This window comes from Macaca thibetana, chromosome 14, assembly GCF_024542745.1.
Source record: "Macaca thibetana thibetana isolate TM-01 chromosome 14, ASM2454274v1, whole genome shotgun sequence".
NCBI lineage: Eukaryota > Metazoa > Chordata > Mammalia > Primates > Cercopithecidae > Macaca > Macaca thibetana.
The window spans coordinates 50974503-50995896 of NC_065591.1; the positions used below are offsets into that span (position 1 = coordinate 50974503).

The following is a 21394-nucleotide window of genomic DNA, read 5'->3' on the forward strand; positions in this document are numbered from 1 at the left end:
GGTATGGTGGCTCACACCTATATTCCCAGCACTTTGGGAGGCCAAGGTGGGAGGATTGCTGGATGTCAGGAGTTGGAGACCAGCCTGGGCAACATGGTGAGACTTTGTCTCTATTTATTTTTTTAATCTAAATGAATGAATGAATGGTTGCTTTCTTTACTATTTTTTTTTTACTGATCCCTTGTACTTCTTTTGTTTCCATTGTTTAGTTCAACACCTTGCCTCTCTTTTCAGTGACTGAAAATAAAAAGTGAATTACTTTGTACATTAAAACAATACATTGCTGGTTTTCTTTTTTAATTTTATTTTATTCTTTTTTTTTTTTTAAAGAGAAATGAGGGCCTTGCTATGTTGCCCAGGCTGGTCTTGAACTCCTGGACTCAAGCAATCCTCCTACCTCATCCTCCACAGATGTTGGGATTACAGGTGTGAGCCACCATGCCTGGCCATAAAATAATACATTTCTTATAATAGTAAGTGATAAAGCCAAATTTACCTTCACTGTGTCCTAAATGGACACTTTTCTGTGAAACATTTCGGTATTTTATTTTTACTGCTAGTTTTACCAGTTTTAGAATGTTCCTAATAATTAATAAGAACAGTTATTTTACTTTTAATCTTTGTGATTTCTGGAGAGAACTGAAACCTAGATTCTTTCTGAAATGTTTATCTAAAATACTTTAGAACTGCAGAATCTTGTTGGTTTTTGTTTTTTTGTTTTTTCGTTATTGAGACAGAAACTTGCTCTGTCACCCAGGCTAGAGTGCAGTGGCACGATCTCAGCTCATTGCAACCTCCGCCTCCTGGATTCAGGCAGCTCTTTTTTTTTTTTTTTTTTTTTTTTTGAGAGGGAGTCTTGCTCTGTCGCACAGCCTAGAGTGCAGTGGTGCAATCTCAGCTCACTGCAACTTCTGCCTCTCATGTTCAAGCGATTCTCCAGCCTTAGTCTCCCAAGTAGCTGGACTGCAGGCACCTGCCACCGCATCCAGCTAATTTTTTTTTTTTGTATTTTCTTGTATTATCAGTAGAGACGAGGTTTCACCGTGTTTGTCAGGCTGGACTTGAACTCCTGACCTCAGGTGATCCACCTACCTCAGCCTTCCAAAGTGCTGGGATTACAGTAGCCACTGTGCCCGGTCTCAAGCAGCTCTTATGCTTCAGTTTCCTCAGTAGCTGAGATTACAGATGTGCACCACCATGCCCGGCTGATTTTTGTATTTTTAGTAGAGATGGGATTTCACCATGTTGCCCAGGCTGGTCTCGAGCCCCTGGGCTCAAGTGATCTGCTGGCCTTGGCCTCCCAATGTGCTGGGATTACAGGCATGAGCCGCTGTGCCTGGCCCTTGTTTTTATTTGTGCTTAAATTAACAAAGAAAGATCTCTGCTTCAAGATTTGTCTGCCAAGTTCACGTTTCAGATCTTGTATTGCCCTAGGATTTACCGAGGAGCATTATGGATCCTGGGAGAATACTGTAGTACCAAGGAAGACATTCAGAGTGTGATGACTGAGATCCGCAGGTCCCTTGGAGAGGCATGTTTTACTTTAGTAAATGCTACTTTATATGGTAGTTTTTCCTTTAGGAAAATCTGACTTTTTTGTAGTGATTTGCTTTTGTGTTTTTACTTACATTATTTACACTCTAGGTTAGATTTTGTTTGAACAAAATATTCTGTTTATTAAAAAAAAAAAAATTTAGAAGCAGCAGCTTGTAAAATTCTGCTTTAGCCTGTATTTTGAAGGAACAATGCCTTAGAGTAAGTAAGTCTGATTTTAGAATATTTATGTACTAAAACTGACAGTATTCTTCATCCTAACAACCTTATGGTAGAATAGAAAGAGCAGTGGACTCATTGTCAGGAGACCTGACAATTAGTTCTAGTCATTGTTCTGTCCACAGTTAGCTGGAGGACCTTGAATATAAGTTCCTCAACCTAACTAGACATCAGTTTTTTTTCACCTATAAAATAAAGAAATTAAAATAGGTAATAATTAAATACTCTTAGTGCTCTTACATTAGATGATGGACTGGTATTGAGTAATAAATACATAATAGCCATTCAGTTAATTTAAAAGTTGATGAATTTATTATGTACAAATAAGTCAGATTTATTTCATTTTAGAAGGATGAGTACTGTTTTGGTTAAAATTTCAAGAAAAGGAATGAAGAAGAGGAATAAGGCTTAATGACCATCTACTTTGTGTTAGACACTGTCCAGTGCATTTTTCTATTAGGTAAAATGTGTGGAAAGAATTAAGATTTCCACTTAACAGATTAAGAAACTGAGGTCCAAAGTAGTAAGTGGCAGAGTGAGAATTCAAACCCTGGAATATCCATCTCTGAAGCCCCTGTTCTACCCACTACATTGTCCTGGGAAGGAAATAAATTGAAAGCAGAGTTCCCAGTTCCAAAAATCCCATTAGGGTAATGGGATTTCTTTTTTAGAGAAACAATCAAATATTTAAATATAATTTTGCTTGCTGTTGATACTATTACTAAAATGATGTTTCCAATTGACTTTTAGATCCCAATTGTAGAGTCAGAAATAAAGAAAGAAGCTGGTGAATTAAAACCTGAAGAAGAAATAACTGTGGGGCCAGTTCAGAAATTGGTTACTGAAATGGGTACCTATGCAACTCAGAGTGCCCTTAGCAGTTCTAGACCCACCAAGAAAGAGGAAGACAGGTAATGTATGACACATTATTACTCTGCCAGCTATACTATTTTTATTATTACTCTTGTATGTAAAACAGTCAAATGATTTCTTTTCCCTTGTTTTTGCAACCAAAATGAAAATATTTGCCATTTAAGGTACTTGAGAAGAGGAAGATGTTTAAGTTCATCCCCCTAGAAATTGTATTGATCGTTTTAATCTTCTGTCCCTTCCAGTGTTTTTATGGAAATAACTGTTCTGTTTAAACTCAAATTATTTTTACTCAGAAAATGCTAAGTGGGGGTAACTGATGATATTTGAGTTTTGTTGTTTATTAGCATCTGAAAACATTTTGAAGATTTTTCAATTTCTAAATGATGGAATAAAATTGTGCATTTTTCTATTAAGTAAATTTTAATGGTGAAGATGGTGAAATCTATGCCTAAAATTTTATTGAATACCCACTAAGTGCTAGGCATTGTGCTAAGTAGTATAGTCTTGACAATAAGCCTTTGAGATAGAATATATTATCTCCATTTTATGGAAGAGGAATTTGAGACTTAACTAGTAGATAAATAGGTAAGCTGGAATTTGAATGTACTTCATTAGCTGCAATTACATATGCCCTTAATTAAATATTTTATCTTTCCATATTCTGTTGGCTTTTGTGTCATTTGAAGATAAATTGTCTTTTTTTGAGACAGAGTCTTGCTCTGACGGCCAGGCTGGAGTGCAGTGGCACAATCATGGCTCACTGCAATCTGTCTCCTGGGCTCAAGCAATTCTGTTGCCTCAGTCTCCTGAGTAGCTGGGATTACAGATGTGTGCCACCATGCCCAGCTAATTTTTGTGTTTTTAGTAGAGACGGGGGTTTCACCATGTTGGCCAGGCTGTCCTCGAACTCCTGACCTCAGGTAGTCCGCCTGTCTTGGCCTCCCAAAGTGCCAGGATTACCGGCGTGAGCCACTGCACCTGGCCAAAGTTATGTTTTAAAGTCATGTATTACTTTTCTTTTTCCTTCTTTCTTCTGGGAGCTAAGGTGTTAGTTAACTGAGGTATTCTTATCACTGAAGGATGGTAGTAAGAGTGTTTAATAGGCCTATATCAATCATTTATGCAAAAGCTGCATGCTGCTTAACAAGTTGGTGGGTTTGATTTTCCTTGATTGCTTTGCAGACCTCCCTTGAGAGGATTCCTTCTGGATGGAGATTTCTTTGTTGCTGCGTCCCTTGCCACAACTCTGACCAAGATTGCATTGCGCTATGTAGCTTTGGTTCAGGAGAAGAAAAAGCAAAATGTAGGTTCATTTATTGTACATTTATGCAACAATTAAACATTGAGTGCCTACTATATGCATTGAACAGTGAGGTATGCAAAAATTAATACCAAGTTTCTATCATGGAAGAGTTTATGATTTAATAGCAGAAGTGGACACGATAATACATTACTCTAAAATTGATAAAGTATCTTCCTCTTCTGTTTGGACTTTAAAAAAATTAAAATTGACAAAGTGATATAATAATAATGTCATGTGATTATTCCAGTGGAAGAGATAAAGGATTTATGAAGTCACTTCAGTTTGCTAGGATTAGTTCAGGACCAGCGAAGGAAGTGTCCTTCTCTCCAGCATCTGCATCCATTCGGTTATTGTCTGTTTTATCCCAGAATGTCTTTTAAATTATTCTCATCTGTAGTTCATACCTTCGTTGTAGCTTCTGACTGTTGTGACCAAACACCCATTTACAATGGTATGCAGTTTGTCCTCCATATTCACAGCTTCTGCACTTGCAGATTCAACCAACTATGGATTGAAAATACCTTTTTTAAAAAACGATAAACAGTAAAAATAATAGAAATTTGAAAACAATACAGTGTAACAATTATTTACATAGCATTTACAGGCATACTTCATTTTATTGCACTTTGCACATACTGCTTTTTTTTTTTTTTTTTTTTTTTTTTTAATAAATGCAGGTTTGTGGGAACCCTGAGTTGAGCAAGTCTGTTGGCACCATTTTTCCAAATAAGCATATGCTCACTTCATATGTCTGTATTACATTTTGGTAATTCTCACAATGTTTCAAACTTTTTCATTATTATTACATCTATTATGGTGATCTGTGATCAGTGATCTTTAAAATGTTATTATCATAGTTGTTTTGGGATGCCAGGAACCATTCCCATATAAAGCAGTAAACGTAATAATTGTTGTGTGTATGTTCCGACTACTCCACCAACTGGCTGTTACCCCATCTCTCTCCTTCTCCTTGGGCCTCCCTACTCCCTGAGATACCACAATATTGAAATTAGGCTGGTTAATAATCCTACAATGGCTTCTAAGTGAAAGGAAGAGTCACATGTCTTTCACTTTAAATCAGAAGTGAGAAATAATTAAACTTAATGAGGAAGGCATGTCAAAAGCTGAGGTAAGCCAAAAGCTTCTTTTGCCAAGTAGGTAGCCAAATTGTGCATGCAAAGGAAACACTCTTAAAGGAAGTAAAAGTGCTACTCCAGTAAACATGGGAATGATAAGAAAGAGAAACAGCTGCCGGGCGTGGTGACTCATGCCTGTAATCCCAGCACTTTGGGAGGCTGAGGCGGGCGGATCACGAGGAGTTCGAGACCAGCGTGGCCAACATGGTGAAATGCTGTCTCTACTGAAAATACAAAAATTAGCTGGGTGTGGTGATGGGCGCCTGTAATCCCAGCTACTCAGGAGGCTGAGGCAGGAGAATTGCTTGAACCTGGGAGGTGGAGGTTGCGGTGAGCTGAGATCACGCCACTGCACTCCAGCCTGGGAGACAGAGCAAGATTCCGTCTCAAGAAAAAAAAAAAAGGGAAGAATGAAAGTTAAATAGCTTTGTTGCTGATAGCAAGTTTGAGTGGTATGGATAGAAGATCAAACCAGCCACAAGATTCCCTCAAGCCAAAAGCCTAATTTAGACTAAGACCTTAACTCTTCAATTCCATGAAGGCCGAGAGAGGTAAGGAAGCTTCAGAAGAAGAGTTAGAAGTTAGCAGAGGTTGGTTCATGAGGTTTAAGGAAAGAAGCCTATCTTCATAACATAAAAGTTTGACATGAAGTAGCAAGTCCTAATGGAGAAGCTGTAGCAAGTTATCTGGAAGAGCTAGTTAAGATCATTGGTGAAGGTGACCACATTAAACAACACATTTTCAGTGTAGACTAAACAACCTTATATTGGAAGAAAGTGCCATCTAGGACTTTGGTAGCTGGAGAGGAGAAGTCAGTCCCTGGCTTCAAAGAATAGGCTGACTCTTGGTAAGGGCTAATACAACCAGTGAGCAAGTTGAAGTCATTGCTCATTTCCCATTTTGAAAATCCTAGGGCTCTTAAGAATTATGCTTAATCAATTAGCTGGCCGTAGTAGCAGGCGCCTGTAGTCCCAGCTACAGGGGAGGCTGAGGCAGGAGAATCGCTTGAACCCAGGAGGCAGAGGTTGCAGTGAGCTGAGATCGCGCCACTGCACTCCAGCCTGGGAAACAGGGTGAGACTCTATCTCAACAACAACAACAAAAAAAAGAATTATGCTTAATGTACTCTGTCTGTGCTCTGTCAGTGGAACAACAAAGCCTGGATGTCAGCACATCCTCTTTACAGGATGGTTTACTAAGTATTTTAAGCTCACCATTGAGACCTACTGCTCAGAAATAAAAGACTCCTTTTTAAAATATTACTGTTCATTGACAGTTTTGCTGGTCACCCAAGGGCTTTGATGGAGATGTAGAAAGAAATTAATGTTTTCATGCCTGCTAACACAACATCCATTCTGCAGCCACAGATCAAGTTGTTTCAACTCTTATTATTTAAGAAACAGAATCCATAGACCATTTGTGGTAGTAGGGCAAAGTTGGTTACAATGTCCTACCACAGCAATTTCTGACATTCAAATTGGGCCTGTATAAATGGGACTCCTTTTGATTCCTTCAGCTTTGTATTATGTTGGTTATCTAAACAGCAGGTTTGTAAATTGAAACAGTTTCACTCACATCACTCGTATTTCCTTGGTTTTTGGAGACTTAACAGCTTGGTCTAAAAAAATTTTTTTTTTTAGATGGAGTCTCACTCTTGTTGCCCAGACTAGAGTGCAGTGGCATGATCTCAGCTCACTGCAACCTCTGCCTCCCGGGTTCAAGCGATTCTCCTGGCTCAGCCTCCTGAGTAGCTGGGATTACAGGCACCTGCCAGCACGGCCATCTAATTTTTTTTGTATTTTTAGTAGAGACTGGGGTTTCACCATGTTGACCAGGCTGGTCTTGAACTCCTGACCTCAGGTGATCCGCCCACCTTGGCCTCCCAAAGTGCTGGGATTACATACAGGCGTGAGCCACTGTGCCTGGCCAGGTTTTTTTATGTTTTTGTTTTAATTCCATTATAAGAAAAGCCATAAATGAGAGCCAGGTAATTTACAAGATATATTATCCCTTGTCAATTGATTTGATTTATGAGCAGTAATTTATTTTGTAACTCTCTTGTGGGCATTTATTCAGGTCTGGTCAGTGTAATCTTTAAAGTATGTTTTTTAAAAACCTCCAATATTTTTTTATCGCAGAGTTGAATTTGCTTTCCTCTCCTGGTTGTGTCACTTCTGGAAGTTGAGAATGTTTACGGGTATCTGCTTAGAAGAACCAGTTTCTTGTAACATACCAAGTTAATAATGTTTGCACTGTTTGGTACAAGAAGTTTGGTTGCTTATGATTTCACTGGCACTCCTTCATTTATGCCATTTCCAGCATTCTTTATTTCTTTGTGTAGGACTGAGTTTCTGGTATCATATATCTTTTGCCTAAAGAATTTGCTTTAACTTTTCTTACAGTGCAGATTTGTTGGCAACAGATTCTACTAGTTTTTGTCTGGAAAAAGTCTATTTTTTGTACACTTTTGAAAGTTAACTTTGTGGGTATAGGATTCTAAGTTTTCTGGGTTTTTTCCAGTAGTGTAAAGATAAAGCTCCCTTGTCTTCTGGCTTTTTGGTGAGAAGTCTGCTGTCGTTCTTATCTCCCTGGGTGGAGTGTGTGTGTGTGTGTGTGTGTGTGTGTGTGTGTGTGTGTGTGTGTGTGTGTGTGTCTTCCACTGGTTTTAAATTTTCTCCTTTTCACTGGGTTTCAGTAGTTTGATTAGGATGTGCCTTAGTGTGGTTTTCTTCATGTTTGCTGTACTTGTTCACTGAGCTTGTTGGGTTTGCAGGTTTATATCTCCATTGGGAAATTTTCAGTCATTTCCTCAGATTTATTTTCTGTCCCCTCCTCTCTTTCCTCTCCTTTTGGAGACAGTATCCAAGCCTGGAGGATATATACTTACTCTTCTGCTGGTTTTTCCCCAGGCCTCCAGTAGTTTTTCATGCATGTGTGCAGATCAGTACTCAAAGGCAGTTTGGCAAGGGCATAGAGCATATGTGTCAGGATAATGCTACATGAGACTAAAAAATTAAGTTGCAATCACTTGTGGAAGACTTTGAATAGCAGGCCAAGTAATACGAACTTCGGTGTGAAGGCTGACATTCATTAAAGGTATTTACATGGGGAGTGAAATGATTGGTACAGTATAAAAATTAAGATGGCAGCATCAGGTGATCACGCTTAGCAGCACCAATAATTGAACAGCCTAACTTTAGGTACCTTGTGATGCAATACAGGGTGAAATATAAAACATCACCTATCTGGTATTCTAATCAAAAGTGTGGGATATTCTATAAAACAACAGGCCTCAGTTCTTTAAAAAAGTTACTGTGATTAAAAACAAAAAGGCAGAGAACTGGTCTAGATTAAGAGGGATGAAAGAGAACAATCAAATAAAATGCATGAAGCTGATCCTGAATTTAAAAAATAAAAACATTTTTAAGACAATTTAGGGAGATTTATTTGAATTCAGAGTATAGAAGCTGTATTTTGGGATTGTTGAATTTTTCAGGTGAGAAAATGAAATTGTGGTTTGTAGGAAACTGTTCTGACTCTTAGGAGATGAATGCTGAAGTATTTTTGAGGTGAAGACTTTTTCACATGTCAGCCCAAAAAAGTAAGTGTACATATATAGAATAGGTAAGCAGATGTGGCAAAATGTTAACAGATGGTAAAGTATATCATTCTTTTAACTTTTCTGTAGTTGGGATTAAAAAGGACAGCATCAGCATGTGAAGTGGTTACAGAGAAGGACTGGAGCAAAGGAAAACAGTTAAAAAGCCGCTGCTGTCTCTAATTGAGGATTAATGCAGGTCTTAGAGAGTGGCAGTTAAGAGTAGAAAGGAAGGAGAAGAATGCAAAAACAGATATGGACATAAAATCCAAAGAATTTGAAGTCCTATTCAGGTGAAGTGAAAATTTAGATTTTGAGTTATAATGAAGTGACATGATTGCAATCTGAGAATCACGACAGTATCAGTAACCCATTTCTCTACTTTTTTAGTCTTTTGTTGCTGAGGCTATGTTGCTCATGGCTACTATCCTGCATTTGGGAAAATCCTCTCTTCCTAAGAAGCCAATTACTGATGATGATGTGGATCGAATTTCCCTGTGCCTCAAGGTCTTGTCTGAATGTTCACCTTTAATGAATGACATTTTCAATAAGGAATGCCGACAATCCCTTTCTCACATGTTATCTGCTAAACTAGAAGAAGAGAAATTATCCCAAAAGGTAAGGTATATATGATGAGGCAACAAAAGCGCTTTGTGTCTCTGGGTGCAGTGGCTCACGCCTGTAATCCCAGCACTTTGGGAGGCTGAGGCGGGAGGACTCCTTGGGGCCAGGTGTTCGAGACCAGTGTGGGCAACATAGCAAGCCCCTGTCTCAACAAAAAATGAGAGAATTAGCCAGGCATGGTGATATGTGCCTTCATCCCAGCTACTTGGGAGCCTGAGGAGGAAGTATTGCTTGAATCTAAGAGTTCGAGGCTGCAGTGAGCTGTGATCACACCACTGCACTCCAGCCTGGGCAAGAGAGTAAGACCCTGTCTCAGGAAAAAAAAAAAAAAAGAAAAAGAAAAGTGCTTTGTGGGTTTTCTCGTTGTTTTGTTGATTTTTCAGTCTTTATATGTGAGGGCTGTCTCTGTTAAAGTCCTCTAAAAACTATCTTTTCATATTAAAGAGAAACTTTGTTATATTCTCAACACAGAAAGAATCTGAAAAGAGGAATGTGACAGTACAGCCTGATGACCCCATTTCCTTCATGCAACTAACTGCTAAGAATGAAATGAACTGCAAGGAAGATCAGTTTCAGCTGAGTTTGCTGGCAGCAATGGGTAACACACAGAGGAAAGAGGCAGCAGATCCCCTAGCATCTAAACTTAACAAGGTAACAAAATGTCTGATAGACTCTAAATTACTTAAATTGGCTCCTTAAGGAAGTTGTTAGTCCTGCTGTTTTTAAAAGAAAGATAACTATTTTGTCAAGTCACTGTGATAGGTCCATTAAACCTCAGTTAAAACTCAAAAGCTGATGAAGTACCTTACTACTATATGTGATAGTACCGTAAGTCCATCAGATGGTTTAACTCAATCCAGTAGTGTGTGGAATCATAGACCAATAAGTAGAAGTTGAGGGAAGGGGATCCTTAAAGGTTAACTAAGGTTTTTAAAGGGAAGCTGAACAGGCAACAGCCCTGGTCTCTTTCCACACCTTGATCTCACCTTCTCTTATTCTCTGCTACTTTAAACAGAGCAATTCTATTATTATATTCTTAATATTTTGAGTTCCATATAGAATTTTATTAGGAAAATGATTCTTCTCCCTTAAATACATAAATTGAAGAATCAGTGATCTCGTTTAATCCCTCATCTGTTAGACTGAACAGTCTTACATTGCTTTTGTTTAAGATAAGGTCAGTAGCAGAATTGGAACTACTAAAACAATTTCCCTTAAAATTGGGAATCGATATCAATAATACTACATTTATAAAATTTTTTTAGTTTTTTTGAATTGTAGTTAAAGTTGCAAAAGATTTGCCATTTTAACCCATTTGTAAGTGTACAGTTCTGTGGCATTAATTAAATTCACATTGTTATGCAGCTGTCTCCAGAACTGTTTTCATGTTGCAAAGCTGGAACTATGTCCATTAAATGATAACTCCTCATTCCTATTTCCCGTCAACCCCTACTTACCCCCAGTCACCATTCTACTTTCTGTCTCTGTGATCTTGACAATTTTAAGTACCTCATAGAAGTGGAACAATACAGTATTTTTCCTTTTGTGGCTGGCTTATTTCACTCAGTATAATATCTTCAAGATTCATTCATTTTAGAGCATGTATCAGAAATGCCTTCCTTATTAAGGCTGAATAATATTACCTTGTAAGTATATGCCACATTTTGTATATCCATATATCCATCCCTGGATACGTGGATTGCCTTTTGGTTACTGTGAAGTATGCCGCTGTTAACACAGATGTACAAATATCTGTTCAAGTCCCTGCTTTTAGTTCTTTTGGGTATACATCTAGAAGCAGAATTGCTGGATCATATGGTAATTGTACTTTTAATTTTTTGAGGAACTTCCATGATGTTTTTCATGGTAATTACACTATTTTACATTCTTTTTTTCTTTTTCTTATTCTTTAAAAAAAATTTTTTTTTTAATACTTTAAGTTCTAGGGTACATGTGCACAACGTGCAGGTTTGTTACATATGTATACGTGTGCCATGTTGGTGTGCTGCACCCAGTAACTCGTCATTTACGTTAGGTCTATCTCCTAATGCTATCCCTCCCCCCTCCCGCCTCCCCACAATAGACCCCGGTGTGTGATGTTCCCCTTCCTGTGTCCAGTGATCTCATTGTTCAGTTCCCACCTATGAGTGACAACATGCGATGTTTGGTTTTCTGTTCTTGCAATAGTTTGCTGAGAATGATGGTTTCCTGCTGCATCCATGTCCCTGCAAAGGACACGAATTTTATGGCCGCATAGTATTCCATGGTGTATATGTGCCACATTTTCTTAATCCAGTCTGTCACTGTGGACATTTGGGTTGATTCCAAGTCTTTGCTATTGTGAATAGTGCCACAATAAACATACGTGTGCATGTGTCTTTATAGCAGCATGATTTATAATCCTTTTAGTATATACCCAGTAATAGGATGGCTGGGTCAATGGTATTTCTAGTTCTAGATCCTCGAGGAATCACCACACTGTCTTCCACAATGGTTGAACTAGTTTACAGTCCCACCAACAGTGTAAAAGTGTTCCTATTTCTCCACATCCTCTCCAGCACCTGTTGTTTCCTGATTTTTTGATGATTGCCATTCTAACTGGTGTGAGATGGTATCTCATTGTGGTTTTGATTTGCATTTCTCTGATGGTGAGTGATGATGAGCATTTTTTCATGTGTCTGTTGGCTGTATGAATGTCTTGAGAAGTGTCTGTTCATATCCTTTGTCCACTTTTTGATGGGGTTGTTTGATTTTTTCTTGTAAATTTGTTTGAGTTCTTTGTAGGTTCTGGATATTAGCCCTTTGTCAGATGAGTAGATTGCAAAAATTTCCTCCCATTCTGTAGGTTGCCTGTTCACTCTGATGGTAGTTTCTTTTTCTGTGCAGAAACTCTTTAGTTTAATTAGATCCCATTTGTCAATTTTGGCTTTTGTTGCCGTTGCTTTTGGTGTTTTAGACATGAAGTCCTTGCCCATGCCTATGTCCTGAATGGTATTACCTAGGTTTTCTTCTAGGGTTTTAATGGTTTTAGGTCTAACATTTAAGTCTCTAATCCATCTTGAATTAATTTTCGTACAAGGAGTAAGGAAAGGATCCAGTTTCAGCTTTCTACTTATGGCTAGCCAATTTTCCCAGCACCATTTATTAAATAGGGAATCCTTTCCCCATTTCTTGTTTTTGTCAGGTTTGTCAAAGATCAGCTGACTGTAGATGTGTGGTATTATTTCTGAGGGCTCTGTTCTGTTCCATTGGTCTATATCTCTGTTTTGGTACCAGTACCATGCTGTTTTGGTTACTGTAGCCTTGTAGTATAGTTTGAAGTCAGGTAGCGTGATGCCTCCAGCTCTGTTCTTTTGGCTTAGGATTGTCTTGGCAATGCGGGGTCTTTTTTGGTTCCATATGAACTTTAAAGCAGTTTTTTCCAATTCTGTGAAGAAACTCATTGATAGCTTAATGGGGATGGCATTGAATCTATAAATAACTTTGGGCAGTATGGCCATTTTCACGATATTGATTCTTCCTATCCATGAGCATGGAATGTTCTTCCATTTGTTTGTGTCCTCTTTTATTTCACTGAGCAGTGGTTTGTAGTTCTCCTTGAAGAGGTCCTTCACATCCCTTGTAAGTTGGATTCCTAGGTGTTTTATTCTCTTTGAAGCTACTGTGAACGGGAGTTCATTCATGATTTGGCTCTCTGTTTGTCTGTTACTGGTGTATAAGAATGCTTGTGATTTTTGCACATTAATTTTGTATCCTGAGACTTTGCTGAAGTTGCTTATCAGCTTAAGGAGATTTTGGGCTGAGACGATGGGGTTTTCTAAATATACAATCATATCATCTGCAAACAGGGACAATTTTACTTCTTCTTTTCCTAACTGAATACCCTTTCTTTCTCTTGCCTGATTGCCCTAGCCAGAACTTCCAACACTGTGTTGAATAGGAGTGGTGAGAGAGGGCATCCCTGTCTTGTGCCACTTTTCAAAGGGAATGCTTCCAGTTTTTGCCCATTCAGTATGATATTGGCTGTGGGTTTGTCATAAGCAGCTTTTATTATTTTGAGATACGTTCCATCAGTACCGAATTTATTGAGAGTTTTTAGCATGAAGGGCTGTTGAATTTTGTCAAAAGCCTTTTCTGCATCTATTGAGATAATCATGTGGTTTTTGTCTTTGGTTCTGTTTATATGCTGGATTACGTTTATTGATTTGTGTATGTTGAACCAGCCTTGCATCCCAGGGATGAAGCCCACTTGATCATGGTGGATAAGCTTTTTGATGTGCTGCTGGATTCAGTTTGCCAGTATTTTATTGAGGACTTTTGCATCGATGTTCATCAGGGATATTGATCTAAAATTCTCTTTTTTTGTTATTTCTCCTCCAGGCTTTGGTATCAGGATGATGTTGGCCTCATAAAATGAGTTAGGGAGGATTCCCTCTTTTTCTGTTGATTGGAATAGTTTCAGAAGGAATGGTACCAGTTCCTTCTTCTACCTCTGGTAGAATTCGGCTGTGAATCCATCTGGTCCTGGAATTTTTTTGGTTGGCAGGCTACTATTAATTATTTCCTCTATTTCAGAGCCTGCTATTGGTCTATTCAGGGATTCAGCTTCTTCCTGGTTTAGTCTTGGGAGAGTGTAAGTATCCAGGAAATTATCCATTTCTTCTAGGTTTTCTAGTTTATTTGCGTAGAGGTTTTTATAGTATTCTCTGATGGTAGTTTGTATTTCTATGGGGTCGGTGGTGATATCCGCTTTATCATTTTTTATTGCATCTATTTGATTCTTCTCTCTTTTCTTCTTTATTAGTCTTGCTAGTGGTCTATCAATTTTGTTGATCTTTTCCACAAAAACAGTTCCTGGATTCGTTGATTTTTTGGAGGGTTTTTTGTGTCTCTTTGTCCTTCAGTTCTGCTCCGATCTTAGTTATTTCTTGCCTTCTTCTAGCTTTTGAATGTGTTTGCTCTTGCTTATCTAGTTCTTTTAATTGTGATGTTAGGATGTCAATTTTAGATCTTAACTGCTTTCTTTTGTGGGCATTTAGTGCTATAAATTTCCCTCTACACAGTGCTTTAAATGTGTCCCAGAGATTCTGGTATGTTGTATCTTTGTTCTCATTGGTTTCAAAGAACATCTTTATTTCTGCCTTCATTTCGTTATGTACCCAGTAGTCATTCAGGAGCAGGTTGTTCAGTTTCCATGTAATTGAGAAGTTTTGATTGAGTTTCTTAGTCCTGAGTTCTAGTTTGATTGCACTGTGGTCTGAGAGACAGTTTGTTATAATTTCTGTTCTTTTACATTTGCTGAGGAGTGCGTCACTTCCTACTATGTGGTCGGTTTTGGAATAAGTGCAATGTGGTGCTGAGAAGAATGTATATTCTGTTGATTTGGGGTGGAGAGTTCTGTAGATGGCTATTAGGTCTGCTTGGTGCAGAGTTGAGTTCAATTCCTGGACATCCTTGTTAACTTTCTGTCTCGCTGATCTGTCTAATGTTGACAGTGGGTTGTTAAAGTTTCCCATTATTATTGTATGGGAGTCTAAGTCTCTTTGTAAGTCTCTAAGGACTTGCTTTATGAATCTGGGTGCTCCTGTATTGGGTGCATATATATTTAGGATAGTTAGCTCTTCCTGATGAATTGATCCCTTTATCATTATGTAATCGCCTTCTTTGTCTCTTTTGATCTTTGATGGTTTAAAGTCTGTTTTATCAGAGACTAGGATTGCAACCCCTGCCTTTTTTTTTGTTTCCATTTGCTTGGTAGATCTTCCTCCATCCCTTTATTTTGAGCCTATGTGTGTCTCCGCATGTGAGATGGGTCTCCTGAATACAGCAAACTGATGGGTCTTGACTCTTTATCCAATTTGCCAGTCTGTGTCTTTTAATTGGACCATTTAGTTCATTTACATTTAAGGTTAATATTGTTATGTGTGAACTTGATCCTGTCATTGTGATATTAGCTGGTTATTTTGCTCATTAGTTGATGCAGTTTCTTCCTAGCATCGATGGACTTTACATTTTGGCATGTTTTTTTCAATGGCTGGCAACGGTTGTTCCTTTCCATGTTTAGTGCTTCCTTCGTGATCTCTTGTAGGGCAGGTCTGGTGGTGACAAAATCTCTAAGCATTTGCTTGTCTCTAAAGGATTTTATTTCTCCTTCACTTATGAAACTTAGTTTGGCTGGATATGCAATTCTGGGTTGAAAATTCTTTTCTTTAAGAAGGTTAAATATTGGCCCCCACTCTCTTCTGGCTTGCAGAGTCTTTGCCTAGAGATCTGCTGTTAGTCTGATGGGCTTCCCTTTGTGGGTAATCTGACCTTTCTCTCTGGCTGCCCTTAACATTTTTTCCTTCATTTCAACTTTGGTGAATCTGACAATTATGTGTCTTGGAGTTGCTCTTCTCGAGGAGTATCTTTGTGGCGTTCTCTGAATTTGAATGTTGGCCTGCCTTACTAGGTTGGGATAGTTCTCCTGGATGATATCCGGCAGAGTGTTGTCCAGCTTGGTTCCATTTTCTCCATCCCTTCCAGGCACACCAATCAGACATAGATTTGGTCTTTTCACATAATCCCATATTTCTTGGAGGCTTTGCTCATTTCTTTTCACCCTTTTTTCTCTACACTTTTCTTCTTGCTTCATTTCATTCATTTGATCTTCAGTCACTGATACTCTTTCTTCCAGTTGATCAAGTCGGTTACTGAAGCTTGTGCATTTGTCACATAGTTCTCGTGTCATGGTTTTCATCTCTATCAGTTCTTTTAAGATCTTCTCTGCATTGATTATTCTAGTTATCCATTCATCCATTCCTTTTTCAAGGTTTTTGGTTTCTTCGCGCTGGTTACATAGTTCCTCCTTTAGCTCTGAGAAGATCAACTGAAGCCTTCTTCTCGCAATTCGTCAAAGTCATTCTCCATCCAGCTTTGTTCCGTTTTTGGCGATGAGCTGCGTTCCTTTGGAGGGGGAGATGCGCTCTGATTTTTTGAATTTCTAGCTTTTCTGCACTGCTTTTTCCCCATCTTTGTGGTTTTTCTCTGCCTTTGGTCTTTGATGATGGTGACGTACTGATGGGGTTTTGGTGTGGGTGTCCTTTCTGTTTGTTAGTTTTCCTTCTGACAGTCAGGACCCTCAGCTTTAGGTCTGTTGGAGTTTGCTTGAGGTCCACTCTGGACCCTGTTTGCCCGGGGTATCAGCAGCGGAGGCTGCAGAAGATAGAATATTGCTGAACAGTGAGTGTTGCTGTCTGATTTTTGCTCTGGAAACTTCATCTCAGGGGTGTACCCAGCCGTGAGAGGTGTGAGGTGTTGGTCTGCACCTAGTGGGGGATATCTCCCAGTTAGGCTTCTCAGGGGTCAGGACCCACTTGAGCAGGCAGTCTGTTCGTTCTCAGATCTCAGCCTCCGTACTGGGAGAACCACTGCTCTCTTCAAAGCTGTCAGACAGGGACATTTACATCTGCAGAGGTTTCTGCTGCTTTTTGTTTAGCTATGCCCTGTCCCCAGGGTGGAGTCTACAGAAGCAGGCAGGCCTCCTTGAGCTGTGGTGTGGGCTCCACTCAATTCGAGCTTCCCAGTGGCTTTGTTCACCTACTTAAGCCTCAGCAATGGCGGGTGTCCCTCCCCCAGCCTCGCTGCTGCCTTGCGGTTAGATCTCAGACTGCTGTGCTAGCAATGAGGGAGGCTCTGTGGGCGTGGGACCCTATGGGCTAGGTGTGGGGTATAATATCCTGGTGTGCCGTTTGCTAAGACCCTTGGTAAAGCGCAGTATTAGGGTGGGAGTTACCCGATTTTCCAGGTGTTGTGTGTCTCAATTTCCTTTGGCTAGGAAAAGGAATTCCCTTCCCCTTGCACTTCCCCGGTGAGGCGATTCCTCGCCCTGTTTCATCTCTCGCTGGTTGGGCTGCACCCGCAGAGTAGCATTGACTGTCTGACACGCCCCAGTGAGATGAACCTGGTACCTCAGTTGAAAATGCAGAAATCACCCGTCTTCTGTGTCGCTCACGCTGGGAACTGGAAGCTGGAGCTTTTCCTATTCAGCCATTGGGCGCCCCCACTATTTTACATTCTTACCAGCAGTGCACAAGAGTTCCAATTTCTCCATATCCTTGCCAATACTTGTTTTGTTTTTTTGATGATAGCCATCTTAATGGGTATGTGAAGTGGTATCTCACTGTAGTTTTGATTTGCATTTTCCTAATGATTAGTGATGTTGAGTGTCTTTTCATGTGCTTATTGGCCATTCATATATCGTCTTTGGAGAAATGTTTGTTCAGGTCCTGTGCCTGTTTTTAAATTGGGTTGTTTGGTTTTTTTGTTTGAATTTTAGGAGTTCTTATATTCTGGAAACTAACCGCCTAATCAGATACATGATTGGCAAATATTTTCTTATATTCTGTAGGTTGCCTTTTCATTCTGTTGATATTATTTGATGCACAAAAGTGTTTAATTTTGATGTTTAATCTATTTTTTCTTTTATTGCCTATGCTTTTGGTGACAGTATTACATTTTTAAAGTGCTATACTTTGGGTGTGTTTAAATTTGGAGTGGGAGGGCATTTGTAATTTTATCTTTGTGGCATTACAATCATTTCTTACTATATAATCTGTTTAGTTCCTCAGTTTGTGGAGCAAAGACTACCACATGATTTGGATTTTATTTGTATCCTGAGTTTCATAGATCAAGTAGTGAGTTTAGATACTTACTGAGGGATTTAAATGAAAGTGTATCCAAATTTATTTAGTTGGTTAAATTGGGATAATGTTTAATGTATTTGCTAAATATATTTAACATTTTTCTGCTATTGAACTTATAAGCTCAAAAGTCAACATATATAATACCTTATACTGACTTATTGAGCTTAAAAACAAATAGATGTCTGGATATCATCTTAAACTCTAGGACCTGTTATTTCTAATATTCTGTTTTCAATTTCCATTTCTGCATTACAAAACAATTTTATTTTACCTATCTCAAAATGACTTCTAAGCAACTCTGTTAATAACCTACCAGACTTAGTCATTTGGCTAGGATATGTTTGGTGAAATTGCATCTGTCATTTTATTATGTCTTTGTTTTTATTTTGATAGGTCACCCAGTTGACAGGTTTCTCAGATCCTGTATATGCAGAAGCTTACGTTCACGTCAACCAATATGATATTGTCCTGGATGTACTCGTTGTGAACCAAACCAGTGATACTTTGCAGAATTGCACATTAGAATTAGCTACACTAGGTGAGGAAATTTACCATTCAGGAAAGAGATTGTCACATAGTAGATCTTTATGACAGATTAAGGGAGGTGCACAGGTTTCAGAATAAAAATTCTCTCTTGAACCTTTTCTGACATTTTGAATCAAAGCTTAGTTTTTCATTTATCATTTAGTTCCCTTAAACTCCAGTTTTCTGAACCTCTTGTCATACTGACTTTTTTATGCTCTTGGCACATTCAGATGGATTCATTTAATAAGCTTAATATAGCAAATGTCAGTATTTCTAGATATCGTATAAGCTGTTTAAGTCACAGATTGACCAGGTAGCTCACTTAGTTTATTTCTAATTGCTTCATTACAGAACTAAGTTATTTTCTGAATGCATAACTGTTAAATACCACATGTGACCAAAGTAATAAATCATATCACATTTAGCAATATGAGATGTATTTTTTTTTCTTAATAAAGACACATGAGTTAGACTGCTTACCTCCACATCTGGTTTTGAAGTTGGAAAATACAAAATTGTATATGGGAACAGTGCAGTACCCCCATCAGATTTCATATGGCTTATGCAAGAGTTAAGGAACTTCAAGATATCAAGGGGAAAACATACTTTTGCCCTGTTGTCCTCAGCATAGCTTGATGGCTGTATAAAAAAACATGTTTCTTAAGCATTTACAAGTCTTTTTGCAGATTGTTTTATCTTTCTTCATAATGAAATGTATAGTTTAAGACTTAAGCTTTTTGAGAAGTTTGCATTCATTCATTGAAATAAAATGACCCCAATCTCTACAAAAAAATCAAGAAAATTAGCCAGGTGTGGTGGGCCACTCCTGTAGTCCCAACTCCTCAGGAGGCTGAGGTAGGAGGATTGCTTGAGCCTGGAAGATCAGGGCTGTAGTGAGCTATGATCATGCAGTTGTACTCCAGCCTAGGTAACAAAGCATGACCCTATCTCAAAATAAATAAATAAATGGTAGGCTCAAAGTATCCTCCCTTCCCACAAATTAAATATGGAATTACTCCGAGATGCCTATTACCTTTTAAAAGAAAATATGCGTATTGATGGTGAATAATAAGGATGGTTAAGTGGTTTCTTTATTTTGTCCTCATTATATTTGATTCATACTCTTCTCATATTTGTCCTTATTTTCCTAGAAACTATTAAGCTGCATACATTTAAGGTTTTATGGTTAATGTGTGTGTGCGTGTGTGTGTGTATATATGTGTTTTTTTTTAACCATATCCCAACTCTTTCAGGGGATCTGAAACTTGTGGAAAAGCCATCTCCTTTGACTCTTGCTCCTCATGATTTCGCAAATATTAAAGCTAACGTCAAAGTAGCATCAACAGAAAATGGAATAATTTTTGGTAATATAGGTAAGGTGCTGTTTTATGGCATGTAATGGTTGAATATTTTTACTGAAGAATTTCTATAGTGAGTAGCTGGGGACATTGTAGGAGAGGATCTAAATCCATTTATTCATAATTTATGAGACACTTTCTATGGTACCAGGCATTGTACTATGTTCTGGATGTACAGAAATGAACCAGATAGGGTCACTGTCCTCAAGAAACTGTTAGGCAAAAGGAGGAGCTAGCTAAGGCAATATATAATTGTAGTCCAATGCGATACAGGATGGTTTATATACTGTATGCTTTGAGGTTAAGGAAAAAAAATGCTAACAGTGTGGAAGGCTTTATAAAGGGAGATGGTATGTTATCAAAGGATAATATTTTACCTGAGTCATTTGTTGCTAGACACACAAGGGCATCTCAGACCTAGGGATTAGCTTATATAGAGTCATTCAGTCAATAAGCTTATTTTATTGCAATTTCTGTCATAAGGATAGGGCTACCATGGTGAGGAACAAATGAGAGACTATGGTCGAGTAAGAGAAAACAGATACATAAAATAAATATGTGCAATATGTAATGGTAAGTGCTGTGAAAAAAATAAGTATACCTGTACTAAGTAAGGTAGGAATCCATAAAGGGATTTGGTCAGTTCTCAGAGTGGTGGGTGATTGGGAGAAAAGGTTAGAAAAGGCTTCATGGAGGAGCAAGTACTCAGTAGAAGACTACAGATAGACAAGGATGCAGTTAGAACAAATGCAAAATGATTTGATATACTTGGAGTTCAGAATGGGTTGGAGGATGATGGGCGGGAAAAAAAATGAAGTTCGGAAGGTTAGTGGGAGCCATATTTTACTTGTCATGCTAAGGATTTCAGATTTTATCTGTGGAGAGAGGAAACATTGAGGAATTACAAATGAATGACTTATAGCCTTATATCTTTTTGCGACAGTACTATAGAAGATTGACTGGAAGAGGCAGGAAGATTAATTAGTAGACTATTATAGAAGCCCAAGTGAGAGATGACAGAGGACTTGAGCCAACACAGTAGTGGAATGGAGAGAAGGACGAATATAACGTTAAAGATAAGGTTAATGATTGAAGAGGAAGTGGCTAGAGTAACCCTCAGATTTCCAGATTGGGTTTATTGGGTTGTTTATGTCATCACCAAAACAGGAAATTCAGGAGAGATGAACAAACTTTAGAGAGACATAATAGGTTAAATCTTGAGCAGGTTCGGTATTTAAAGTGTCTAAAGATATTCAGGGACAGTTTGATGTGAGTCTGGGACATGAACAAGAGGTCTAAACTAGAGATAGGCTGGGTGTGGTGGCTCACACCTGTGATCCCAGCATTTTGGGAGATGGAGGCAGGCGGATTACCTGAGATCAGGAGTTCCAAGACCAGCCTGGCCAACATGGCGAAACCCCGTCTCTACTAAAAATACAAAATTAATTGGGCATAGTGGTGCACGCCTGTAGTCCCAGCTAACTCGGGAGGCTGAGGCAGGAGAATAGCTTGAACCCATG

At 38.7% G+C, this 21394-nt stretch overlaps 1 protein-coding gene across 2 annotated transcripts in view; it reads left to right on the top strand.

Moving 5' to 3' along the window:
• Positions 1–21394, top strand: part of COPB1 (COPI coat complex subunit beta 1) — a 47765-nt gene that overhangs the window by 20874 nt on the left and 5497 nt on the right. For both annotated transcript variants that reach the window (XM_050759410.1, XM_050759411.1), the window contains exons 12-18: positions 1435–1531; positions 2524–2684; positions 3829–3949; positions 9074–9301; positions 9779–9958; positions 18385–18529; positions 19770–19889. In XM_050759410.1, coding sequence (XP_050615367.1) covers positions 1435–1531; positions 2524–2684; positions 3829–3949; positions 9074–9301; positions 9779–9958; positions 18385–18529; positions 19770–19889 — 1052 coding nt within the window. The remainder of the gene's footprint in view (positions 1–1434; positions 1532–2523; positions 2685–3828; positions 3950–9073; positions 9302–9778; positions 9959–18384; positions 18530–19769; positions 19890–21394) is intronic.